This window comes from Vidua chalybeata, chromosome 10 (assembly GCF_026979565.1).
Source record: "Vidua chalybeata isolate OUT-0048 chromosome 10, bVidCha1 merged haplotype, whole genome shotgun sequence".
Classification (NCBI taxonomy): Eukaryota; Metazoa; Chordata; class Aves; order Passeriformes; family Viduidae; genus Vidua; species Vidua chalybeata.
The window spans coordinates 10,678,859-10,691,668 of record NC_071539.1 but is presented as its reverse complement, the minus strand read 5'-3'; the positions used below and the strand labels follow the sequence as shown (position 1 = coordinate 10,691,668).

At 43.5% G+C, this 12,810-nt stretch overlaps 1 protein-coding gene across 7 annotated transcripts in view; it reads right to left on the bottom strand.

Moving 5' to 3' along the window:
- Positions 1–434: 434 nt before the first annotated feature.
- LPP (LIM domain containing preferred translocation partner in lipoma) overlaps positions 435–12,810 on the bottom strand; it is a 322,183-nt gene continuing 309,807 nt past the window's right edge. For all 7 annotated transcript variants that reach the window (XM_053951296.1, XM_053951295.1, XM_053951294.1 and 4 more), the window contains 3 exons: positions 6,395–6,573; positions 3,219–3,339; positions 435–1,637 (listed from right to left, as the gene is read on the bottom strand). In XM_053951296.1, the coding sequence (XP_053807271.1) occupies positions 1,509–1,637; positions 3,219–3,339; positions 6,395–6,573 (429 nt within the window). In that variant the 3' untranslated portion in view covers positions 435–1,508. The remainder of the gene's footprint in view (positions 1,638–3,218; positions 3,340–6,394; positions 6,574–12,810) is intronic.

The following is a 12,810-nucleotide window of genomic DNA, read 5'->3' as shown; positions in this document are numbered from 1 at the left end:
AAACCCAAAGAAACCCTAAACCCATGATCTTGTGAAAAAAAAAAAAAAGATTATCTGTGCCCAGGTTTTATTTACCTTGGGATATATATTAATTCTGGACTGAAGATGAAAATGCTGCTTCTGGCCCAGCACTCTACTGCCATGAATTTCACAGAGACAAGTTAGAAGTGGCTGGGATGAAAATGGAAGAAGAAAAAAACTGCCTGCTTTCTGGAATGCCATAGTGAAGGGCTTAATACCCTCTTTAGCTTTCTTAGGATGAAAACTGAACATGTATTTAGGATGATCTTTCTTGCTGTTGTTGGAACAAGACTTTATTTTTTTAAATTTAAAAATTCAGATCACATGTGTTAACATCAGAGAAATGTGTATCATCCCAAAGCCTGATTCAATCCCTGTTACTGTTGAAGGAAAATCCTCCCACTGCAATAACAGGAGATGGAAAAAGACTTTATTGCTTGAATGTCTACCCAGAGACCAACACTGCCAGTGGTCCCACTAGAATGGGCTGTATGAGAGAGTGGCGTAAGATTTTTCTGAGCATCGCTTTGCACTGCAGTTCCATGTAGTAATTTTTATCTTTTTTTAACCACTGGGATTTCAGAAATGTGTTTCCAGCCCCACATCCCTTAAATATCTTCTCAAGGGACATGACTGGCTTATGCCTCTGGTAAATCAAAAGCATATTGTGTGTGTGTAGTGTGTAGTGTGTGTGTAGTGTACAGTGTGTGCAAGCTCACATCTTTCTGTGATTGCTCATACATTGTGAATTGGAAGCATCACTACTGAATAAATTTATGCAATAGCTAAGTAGACTTTCATGAGTAAAAGAAAAACACTATTGAACTGGAAGGGAATGGAGACAAGTAAGGGCCTAAGAAATGACCAATCTGTGTCCCAAGGATACAAGATCACACCTACACTCAGGTGCAGTACAGTTGCAGTTGCACTGTTTGTGTTAATGCTGGGTCTGCTCTCACACCTTCTAGGACAGTGGAGCTACTTCTGCTGGTGACACAGATCCTATTAAAGTCATCAGCAGATATTGAAGTCCCATGACTTCAATGAGAGTTGCTAAGGTTCTCAAAATAACTTGGGAGAAATAACTACTTCAGCCATCCTTCACCCTCTACCTTCATGTACTTAAGAAATAAGAATCAAACACAGAAGCATAGTAAGGACCATGTTCAGACCTCCTTATACAGGCAGATAACTTAGGTGCTGTGACCCTTAACTCCATCAGCTGCAGATAGAGCAGCTGCTCTGACTCACTCACTGCCCTCCTGGACAGTTGTGTCTAAATTAGGTGCCTGTCATGGGTAGTCTGAACATGGCCTCTCAAACTGCCCTCTTGTTCCAAGGCCTTCCAGTTGTACTTTTTTTTTCTTCTTTTTTTTTTTTTTTCTTTTTTTCAGTAACAGAGATTCAGACCCTAGGCTGGAAAGAAATCATGCAAAGCTTGTGCAATATCCCCCAATGGGCATCCTGGGGAGGGTCACAGCTGATACTCAGAGATCAGTGCTGGCCTTGGCAGTCAGAGCCTGGATCCGAGCAGAGTTGCAGGTCTTGCAAAGGATGTGCCCGTCCAGGGGGTAACAGCCCTGATTGTCCCCTTCAGACAGGAGGCCACCACAGTCCTAGGAAATAAGTGAACAGGAAGAGCAAAGTAAATAAGAAAGAATCTATTAGTCAAAGAAACTCCTCACTCTCCACCTTATAACAGGATCCAGCCTGATTCAGTGCAAAGCATGAAGCTGAGGTACGTGATGTCTTTTATGATTAAGCCATTTTCTGATAAGAGACAATGCTGCAGAGAGGATGTGTTCCCAAGTTCTCTGCTGAATTTAATCCAATTGAAAATAAAAGGAGATTATTCCCTTCACATTTCTGAGGAAGCAAAGGTCTTTAGCATTGGAGAAACATCAAACTGAAGCACATATTTATTAATTCAAAAAAAGGATAAAAAAGAAGCATCACTGGGAAAAAGTTTAGTACCAATATCTGACTACAGGTAATCTCCTTTGGAAGAGTTAATCCCATGAAGTTACAACCTCTGTTCTGGGGGTGGCAGCTAAGCAAAGTCCCTGCCTGTCTCCCCTTACCAGAACTGTCACCTGTGTTTGTATGACAATTGGCCAAAAAGGTTGTGGCAAAAAGAAGGACGTCAGACAGGAACATAGAAACCCCACTACAAGGCCCCCAGACTTGCTCCAGAGACCTCAGCCTATAAGCTTTAAGGCTGAATATAACTGCTAGGAAAGTTGGGAATTATCCCACACTTCATGATCAAGCAATTGCTTGGCCCAGGACTGCTGATGGATCCATGTGTGTGAAAGCCTGGGTATCTCAGCAGCCAGCATGGGGACATGCTGTATGATGAATTAGGCTCTACAAAATTTAGTGTAAGAATGCCCCAGCATCTTAAAAAATAATGTGCCTAAGTAATGGGCTGGTATGTACCCTGAAAGCCAAGGTCAGATTGAGAATTGAACCAGATTCCTCAAGTTTCAGCCTAGACCTTTAAACCTTAGTCCATCCTTCTTTCCAATTAAGGCTATTAAAACCTGCAACTCCAATAAGAAATATATTTGATCTCATTTTCTTACCCTGCCATCTGGCTGATGTATTATCCAACAAGTAACACTAGCACTGAAGAATTCTTGAAGGTTCCCTAACACAGCTGTTCCCACATGCTAATTGCTTTAAGGTGATTTTTATTCTCTATCTTCCGACTCTTACCATGAAAATTACATGAAGTGTGTAATGAAACTGAACAGGAAAAGTAGCACAAAAAGCATTGCACAAAACAAGAATGATCATGTTTATGTGTCCATTAAAATTCTTCAACCCATATGCTGAGTTTCCTGTACAATCTTGCTCAAATCCTAACATGCATTAGCTTTCATTTTAAGAACATAAAGATGAGCTACATTTGTGTCCAAGCTATAATTGATGAAGTTCTCCAGTATTAAGCCTTAATTGCCTGAGTCACATTCTTTTGCTCTTCTAATGAACCTGTTATAAACAAAGGACCTGATTTTCCTCCCATTTGCGTGGATATAAATGAGGAAAAACTCCTTGCTTGCTGAAGACAATGAAGTAATTTGATTGTAGAGCCAGTGTTACAATAGGGTTTGCCTGTCATGTGGGCAATGTGAGGTGGTGATAAAGTTAAGCCAACCCTTGCTTTCTGTCCCTGCCATGCCTGGAATACCAACCTCGCACCGGTAGCACTGGACATGGAAGTCACGATCCAGGGCAACGATGCGCACGGTCTCCTCTTGTCCCGGGGCTGGCATGATGGGCTCCTTACACACAGAACACCTGGGGGCAAATTTCCTGAGGGAGCAAGAGACAGGCACAGTCATCCTCAAACTTGGAGCAAAAGTTTTTGCTAACTGGACCAGCCAGCCAGAAATGTGTGAATTTGTACCAACACACACAGATGAATGTGCACACACAACACAGGTTGGAGCTCTGCACAACTCCTTCCTTGGAAAAAAACAGGCAGGAGCACTTTAGTCTTACAAGGCAATTTCAGGTATGTAGGATATTAAAGAACATCTATTAGAAAAGGACTTACAGAACTTCTGACAGGCAGCAAAGCATATTGCCTGCCCTAATTAACAACTAAAGTGCCTTTTGAATGACCCTCAATGGTGGCACCTAAGCACTGCCACAACCCTCAGCTTCTAAGAAAATCCATACAAATCCCAAGGTTAGGAAGATGACCAGGATCTGCTTCAAGACCATCTCTTGAAAACAAAAATCAAACTATTAAAATTTGGAGATTGGAACAAATAGTTTAAAATTCTGAAAAGAAATGGTAAAAAGAATTGCCTTGCACTAACACTATTTTGTTGAGGTTTATGTCATCCAGTTTAAACTTTCAAGCCACCTTACCCACTTATGCACACAGAAGCAGATTTCTGGCTGTGCTCACTCTCAGACAAGAAGCATCAGGGCAATTTTGATGCCCTGACTGCATTCTGACTTGCTGCATCTTCTAGGTAAAACCAATTCAGTTATCCAACAGGGTGTTGTCCAGGCTTACAAGGGAAAAGGTCTGGGTGCAGAGACCCCAATGTTCTCCCTTCCAGTCAGCCTGACTTCCAATTTTATAGTGACTATAGCTCACTGCATGAAGAGACTGATTTGAGTCAGGGTCAGCTCAGGGACCAAGAGAAGCATAGCCCTTTCTTCTTCCCTTCTATTGCTTACCATGTGCCCTTCTGGATAATTCACCCATGTTCTGTATTCCCTCTGGTTTTGCTCCCCTCAGGTCCCATGAAAAGTGGCCACTTCTGCTCCTAGGCTGGGGAACATTTAGCCTGTGGTGAATCATTCTCTATTTTAGTTCAAAACCTACTGGTACCAGTTTCCTGGCTGCAAATTCTGTCTGCAAAAAGGAAACTTACACCCACAGAATCTGCTGCCATGTAATGAGAGCCAGGGTCAGGGGCTGTGGAGTGACAGAGGGCAAAGCTTATGGCAAACATCAGAACACAAGGAGATCAAAGGCCCTTCTCTTCTAAATGCCTAGTAAGGATTGACTCTGCCACCCAGCCTGTCACAGGAACCACCTCAGAATTAACTATCTTAGAAAAGAAAAAAAAAAATCTATCTGTACTAGGAATAAAGAAAAATATTAATTTCACTGGCAGCAGATGAAAGACGCCTGTGTAGCTGTGATCTAATGAAAGAATGAATTAAACAGTGGCTATAACGAGTGCTCTGAAAAATAACTTCAATGGATCATGATATGACCGGAGCTATGATGGCAATTAATTACGTGCTGCTTCATGCAGGCCCTTCCTTGTGCCATTTAGCTCAAACGTGGTACTTAAAAAATACTTCAACATTTCTTTATCCAGGCTACTGTGAGTAATTCATTATGAGACAAATATTATCTCCCAGGATCCTGACATCATTCCTGCAGATTTCAGGGGATGTAGATCTGTTACTGTGGGGCCTGAACTCAGGGAGTAGCTGAGAAATAGTGTGAGCATCAGCTACAGTTTTGTTATCTAGAGGATGTAGATGCAGAACACTCAACCTCCAGATCAGGAGGACATGTCATCCCTAATCAATTAACACTGGGCTGGCCAAAGTACTGCAAAATGTGTGGCTGGCCAAAGACATTCTAAGTGTCACACTGGGTCTTGTGCTATTCCCATCACCTTCCCCTCAATCCTCCACTCAAAAATTTTTATGTCCTTCCTTGCATTGACAGCCTCCCACTTTCCACCCTGAGAGTCCCGAGGTCCGTATGCAGTCACTGCCAAAAGGCTTCAATGTGAGACATCAGCTCTGTTTCACCTGAAAGCATGTGAGCCCTTGACCTGTGCGGCTTTGGGAAGGGGCACTCTCCAAATTGTTGAGGGGGTGTGAGGGAAATCCTTCAGGTGACTGAGTGGTGCACAAAACTCCTGTTGGGCCTGTGCTCAGGACCAAATTTTACCTTACACACAACTGGTGGCACAGAAAGGCAAAGCAGCACAGCAGCTGCCAATTAACCCAGCCTAGCTGAGCTACAGGGAACATCCTGCTGTTGGATTCTAACATGTCAGTTAATTGTGGCTGCTTCCCTTTCTGTCAAGTCAGTCAGCTTCTTTGAGCTTTCAGACCCACACACTGATGTCATGAGGCTCTAATTAAGTCTACCTGCTTAGAAATTAAGAGGTAAATGGTTGAGATATAAACTCACATTTGTCAGTATTGATTTCATCTTTTAATTGAGGGGTGTAATGTATCTGTCTTTTCCATACGGGGCAAACATTTGTGCTCTGATTATATCTACCTGTCTTCCCTAGATTAGTTGTGATGATGGGGGTGGTAGTGTGTCAGTGACAGAAATTACTTGCAGCTATACCTTTCAACTTACTTTAAATAGCAGTTTCACTATAAATTATTACCAGGGCTGTATTTTTAGTAGCTTTAAAAAGCTAATTAGCCACTAGAAACAAAAGGAGCTGTGAGCAGCCTGTGGCCACTGAGATCGCTCTAGCAGGTAAGCAAACACCTGCAGAGTGCAGGAGGACAGGATCCCTCTTAATTGCTCAGTGGAAGAGAAAGGGAGGTGGTGATGTGAAAATGCAGGTAGAGGCAGTGAAGAGAAAGGGAAAGGCAGAGCACTTAAAACAGAGGGAAACAGAGGTTATCCCTCAATTCAGATCTAAGCAAAACAGAGATCTAGCAGAATCATCCCCTAACCAATTAACCTTGTATGCCACGGCATGCCTGCTTGGAGCAAAGCTCTCCCTACTATTTAAGAGCCTTGGGAGAAAGTGGCATAGGGTTTAGAGCTTCCTGAAAGCTCAGTCTGAGAAAGGAGAGTTTTAGGGGCAAAAGACAAAAACAACAAGCAAAGCACTGACAGCAGCTTAGGCCTTACTTATGGAAATCCTCAATGCAGTGGATGTTGCCACCAGCATCCACAGTGAAGGGGATCCCATCCAGGCTGCGATGGCACATCACACAGGTGAAGCAGTGGGGATGGTAGGCCTTCCCAGTGGCTCGGAGGATCCTTTCCATGATGGGCTTTGCACAGACACTGCACTGCTCCAGTGTATTCTGCAAAGAAAACATTCACAACAGATGTAAGCACCATCTCAGTAGGACACTTAAAAAGGTCAGCTGGGTTGGAGGCTGCTGCTGGTCTGCTTGGAAGCTTTTAGGTACCTTCTTTTCATTTTTTCTAGATAAAGTGCAGCACAGTCAACAGTTATCAAGGAGTATGATAACAGCACAGGGAGCACAGGGCCTGGGTCAAGCCTTTAGAACAGTGTGAGAACACAAACCAGAGCCTTCTCTCAGCAGCTCTGACAAGTGATCAGAGATGGCTCATCAGGTGGGTTATCTGAGACACAGCAGCTTCTGTAGCCAGGAGCACATGAAGGAGTTGTGCAGCCAACACTCCTGGGCTTTTGCCTCTGCACTGCCCAGTCAGAGCGAGCTTTTGCAGTGGAGTTCATTAGAGACAAGTTCCACAGAGGGCAGTGCTAAACTGAAGTGCAAACTCCTGGGGCTACACAGACACCCCCTAATTACTTTGCCAATTCAGATCCCATAAAAATATCTTTATCTGCCTTGTACGAAGATCTTGATCTTCCTCTCTCACCACAGAGAATACTGCTAAGTCTGGGCAGAGAACAAAGCAGTGGCTGTAAGGAAAGCATCTGCAAGGACAGAAGCTCAGCATGACTTAAATGCTTCATTTATCTCTGGCCCACGATGTTTGAGATAATGACTGTGAAATGCCAGCTCTGAGGCCATGATCCTTGCTGCACAGGTTTTACATACTAGCCTGCTCCTAAAGTGCTGGCCAAAAAAATTCCCACTTTTCAAGTGGGGTCCATTGAATGATTCAGCTCATTTCAACCCTCACTTACCCTAGCAGTTAATTATAGAAACACCAAGATAATTTTGTTTCAGATGGTTGTCTGTGAGCCACACCAGCCCTTCTGACACCAACTGGTGTCAGAAGCAAGGACTTTAAACGACACATGCCATGAATGGATGGTGCAAACCACAAAGATGCAAACAATAAATCTGATTTGGGTAATTTTACTGGACTTTAGAAAAGCAAACTTCACCTACTATTCTTGCTTGATGGACCTGAAGTTATGAAATCATGTTATCAATCATTGTTTGCATCTTGGGTGAGGTAGAAAAAGCTATCATTACACTATTGATTATCATTTAGACAGACAGAAATAAGGGGGTGGGAAAATAAAGGAAAAAATCTAACAAGACAGAAATATAGGAAGCTGCTGTAAGGCAGATCTTGTTGACAAACAGAGGAAAGCTAAAGCTCTGCTTCCTCATGCAACAAAATTCCCAGAGAAAGTAGTGCTTTGACTGACTGCATTGTTATTGCTTCTTTGAGCCAGTATTCTCAGGGGCAAGATCCACTCCTTACATGTGCAACCGAAATGTATTGTAAGAAGATGAATCACCCAGGAACTCAGAAGGTTCTACATTCTCATATTTGCTCTCAGACATTATCTCTGGGCTGCACGTCACTGGTAAGGTACAAACATAGAAATACATGAGTTCCTATCAGAGGATCAGAAGGATTGTTTTTGGAAAGGTCGATATGAAAAGTCACGAATTTCAACCCGTATGAGAACTGCCTCATGCATTTGTAAGGACAGCACAGCCAGACTAGCATCAAATACAGGCTGGATTTTGCTTTATACCTTGTAATAATGGGCAGGAAAGAATGACTGCTGGCCTTTCTGTCTGGTTGCTGTCACCATCATCATCATTATAACGGTGGCTGGTATGCCAGAAAAAGCAAGGTCAATAATTTTCTCCATGGAGAAATAACCTGGCAGATTTACCATTTTGCTTTGTATAAGCAGATCACATCATCTCAGTCTGCATCCATGCGGTTCTCTGCGTTTTTCTGCCAAGAAGGGAAGGCAGGATACCTGCGGATACTGATGGAAGATTGTGCCATTCGTGAAGTATTTGCCATGAAATTTTCTGAACACACACAAGTATGGAGCATTTGCCTTACCAAGTCACTGCTTGCCTCATTTCCAACAGTTGCCAACAACAGAGGCCAAAGTATGAGAACAGGGTAAGCAAAACAGAAATTCCTCGGGATTTGCTTCCAGTCTCCACTGATTACTGGTTTAGGCACTTCCTGAGTCAGAGCTTGGCTTCCCCATACTTTGCCTCAAGTGGATGCTTCTCCCATAAACCTTCCTGACTGATTTTTGAATTCTGATAAATACTGATCCCCCACAACATGACCAGGAATTCTGTGGTTACTTCCACTGGGGACTGATCTGTTCAGCAGTTCCCCTGGTCTGCTACTGCAGCCCACCCAGGACTGTGACCAGAGCAGGCACCAGTAATCCACGCTGCAGAGGGGTCCACCACCAAACAGCATGGCCTGGAACTGCTGTCACCACAGATCCGATGTAACTCCCGCTCACACATTTCGGGCACACAGAGTTTAAGCCCACAAAGGATCAGTACAACCATCGTGTCTGACACCCCATGTTAACACTGATTTTGGTGGAAACTTTGCACTGACCAGGACAGTAGGCAATCACTCTGCTGGGTCATACCTTCTTAAAACACACATCTTCTGCTCCCAAATCTCAGCTCAGTCACAGTTTGACATTCACACAGCTAAGTAAGACATGCATTATAAATTAACCAACTCCTGATTAAGCCTTCTATACAACCTGAAAATCAGCCCTGAGAAATTTATTCTTTTTATCCTTCCAAGTCTGTACCAGTAAAGAAAAACAAAGTCATTAGTTTCAGACTCCAGCTCATTCCCTGTCTGGGAGTGTATTTGCTTAAGCCTCTCTCCTTGCTAGAACCCTGGCTGGCTCAGACCCTTCCCTTCAAGGTGCTACCAGATGATGCCCAAGGGAAAGCTTCCTTGATTCACACCCATTTGACACCAGGTTGCTGTAAGGCAGGATTTGGCCTGTGAAGCTACCAGGGTTTTCTTTGATTCTCTAATCAAGTTATCCCACATGCCTAAGTGCTGCCCCAGCAGCTAACAACCTGCACAAAGGTATTTCTGCACATTATGGGAACAGCATCCTTGTAGGATTATAAGTTTGGCTTCTTGATTTTGCTCTCTTTCACAGTTAGTCTAACTCTCCTAGCACCTCCTGGAGCTTTCAGACCTCCAAAAAGCCAAACAAGATGAAAAAAATGCCGAACAGGTTTATTTTTTTTCTTTTCTCTCCAGCTGTTGTTGCAAGCCTAATCACAGGTAGAGGTGAATGCATCTGATGAACTACACTGAGAGCTAAGGCAAGGCACACAGAAGAAAGATGAGAAACAGCTAATAAACATCAGACCTAGGGGCTGTGGTCACATTCATGTCATAAGAATATAGACCACAAATCTAGTGTGGGCTGAGGGTAAAGTTTACCATTCTTTTCCCATATTTTTAGCCAAGAGGCAGGGTCTTGTGTCTCCAAATCCAACTAATTTTTTGGGGGTTTGAAAAGCACAGGGAAGGAGCCATCCATTTCTAAATGGAAGGTTGGCACAATGTTTAAGGCTGACTCTGGGTCCACGTCTCTTGAGGGCAGAACATCCATGGCAAAGAAAAAGAATCTCACATGGGAAGACTAATGTACCCTAAATACCAAAAAGAAAAATAACCCCTAGCAAAGATACACTAAAATGCAAAGAAAGAACTATAATGACCAGGACATCATAATCATCTTGCAAGTTAAAATTAAGAGACTCAAACACGTATAGTACAATCAGTAGCAAAGTGGGAAGAAGCTGCTTGGGAGCAAGCATCTAGCAAGTGGTGGTTGGAGTTGACCTCCCTAGAGCAATATTTGTCCCTTCAGAAACCACAGAAAGCCAAAGGGAGTTGCTCTGCGGATTTTAGTTTAAACATGGGAAACAAAGTAAAAACTTTGATTGCTGGGAAAGACTTCTGGGTTGCAAGAGCCACGGAAGTCTGGAGCTGAGGAGTGTTTGAGTCTCCTGAAAACTTCACATCCCAGATGGCAAGGTGGCAGAGGCTTTGGGGACCAGAGGTGCAGTGACAGCCCATGGGCTGCAGCTCATCCCACTGCCCTAATACTGCAGTTTATAACCCCTCCTAACCAAACCTGGGGGACAGCAGTAACTCACAATATCAGGCCAGCACAAGGACTCTCCCACAATGACCCAGCAATGAGTGCAGAAGAAAAGCCACACAGATTAGTCATTGCTTCTTCTGCATTGGCTATTCATCCCAAGCTCTAATGAACATGAATAATGTCTCCTGCACTCTGAGCAGCAGACTGAGGAGAGCTCACGCACAGGGACGTGAGCATGGTATTGCTTATTTTGCTGGGAGAGGGGAGGGAAGTTGCTGGAATAAATTACATTGGCAACTCATGCACAGGTACACAAACTCACTTTCTGTAAGCACTGCAGAAGAAACACATTTTTCGAAGTGACTGAGCAGGGGAGATGGTTTTGAGCTGCACAGATTAAATGTGACTGTTGTACTAAAAACAGGCACATGGTCAAATACTATAGTTGGCCTGTAACTTAGTAAAGTGTGGTAAGTGACTTGCTTTAAATCTTGTGACTCCGTCCTTCATTTCCTCAGACAGTGAGGAGAGCAGAGCAGCAGACATTTTCCCCTTTGTGGGATATTTTTTAAGGCTTGAAAATGTTTCCATACTTAAGTGAAGACAGAACACTTTAATCTCAAGAAGCCTGGTGAATTTATAAACCTCAAATTAGATCAGGTCAATTGAAAAACTGCACTTCAAAATAATTGCAAATGGTTTCATTTAGGGTTTGGGTCTGAAAATATGTAGTTGTATTATAAATTAAATATAAAGCAGACAGCAGTGGAGGGGTTAAGTGTCAAGATGTAATTTCAACACTTTCAAACACTTGTTTGGCCTTATTTCTAGAAAAAGAAAACCAAGGCTCCCCAGCTGCTATCTCCACAGATGGGTTAAATCTTGGCAAACATAACATTTAAGTCAGTAATAGCCAGCATGGAATTCCTTCCTGCATGTCTGAGGAGACAACTTGGGCATGAGTTAATCCTTCTCACTTCACCTGACCAGCTGGACACATTATTAGCAGAGGGTGACACTCCCCTCCCCTTCTTGCTGCTCTGAGGGCACTTCCAGCAAGGGAGAGCACTGCTGAAGCACCTTGGCTGGTGCTCTGACCTTCAGACCATGCTGCCAGAGCTGCATCAATGTACTGGGGCAAAAGATGTGACTGACCTTGACAGCCTAATTCAGACACAGTGGTGAGCAGTGAGGCTGTTCTTTAGATGGTATAGCTTGGTTTGCTGGGAGATGGAAAGAAAGATACAAGAATAAATTACATGGACAATCCTGCAACGTTACCAGAATGCTGGGAATGGGGCTGAGCAGTGCTTACAGCTTCCCCTTGCACAGTGCAGACTCAGGCCCTGGAGGTTACTGTATTCAGTGCCTTCCAAATCATTCTTCCATTCATCTCAGTTTTCAGTGGCTTTCCCAGCACAGTAGCAATACCACGGCTGGCATGCTTCTCCTCTGCTGGAATTTGCTTTTCTTGTCAGGAAAACTGAATTCAGCTTTGTAGTTTTGGAATCAGAGCAGCTAGAGATGAATCTGGCAGAAAGTCCTCTCAGCATACAGGATGGAGGAGTCCCTTCCCCTTGCCCTATAGCTATTAGAGAAAGGCTAGCTGTATTTCATGGCTTATGCTGGTAGCAAAGATAACAATGGCATGCAACCGAGTCCACAAATGTGCAATAGCAGAAAGGCCATGATGAAAATGGAACAGTGCTTGAGAAATGCTTCTCAAATGATAAGCAGATGTCAAAATAAGCTCTACAGTGAGAGGAGGAAGCAGCTCCATTTTTCTTATCAAGTGTAGGCTGAGGGATGGCTTTGCCATTGTCTGAGCACACCAAAGGCTGGAGAGGAAACTTAGAGAAGGCTGCTGGGCCTGGCAGGCACACAAGATGGCCATACTACCTGCAGAAAGAATTATATTTTTAATGCTGAATGTAATTAATGCTTGGAGCAGCAGAAGCAGGGACTGGGTGACTACTCTGATGCTCAGTGCCAGTTTGGATAAGACCTGCATCCCTTTCTAGCACCACTAAGCTGAGAGTGATGAAGGAATGTCAGGGTTAAACAATCTGCTCTGCATTATGCTCAATGTCCGACCACAGCCACATTGACTCCTTCCAGCTAAAAATCCACAAGAAGCCCTATGTTGGAAATTACTTAACTAATTTCTGGCACTCAAAGCTACTCATCTTCTGTACATTCCTTGCTCTGACAACAGAGATCTTTGTCTTTT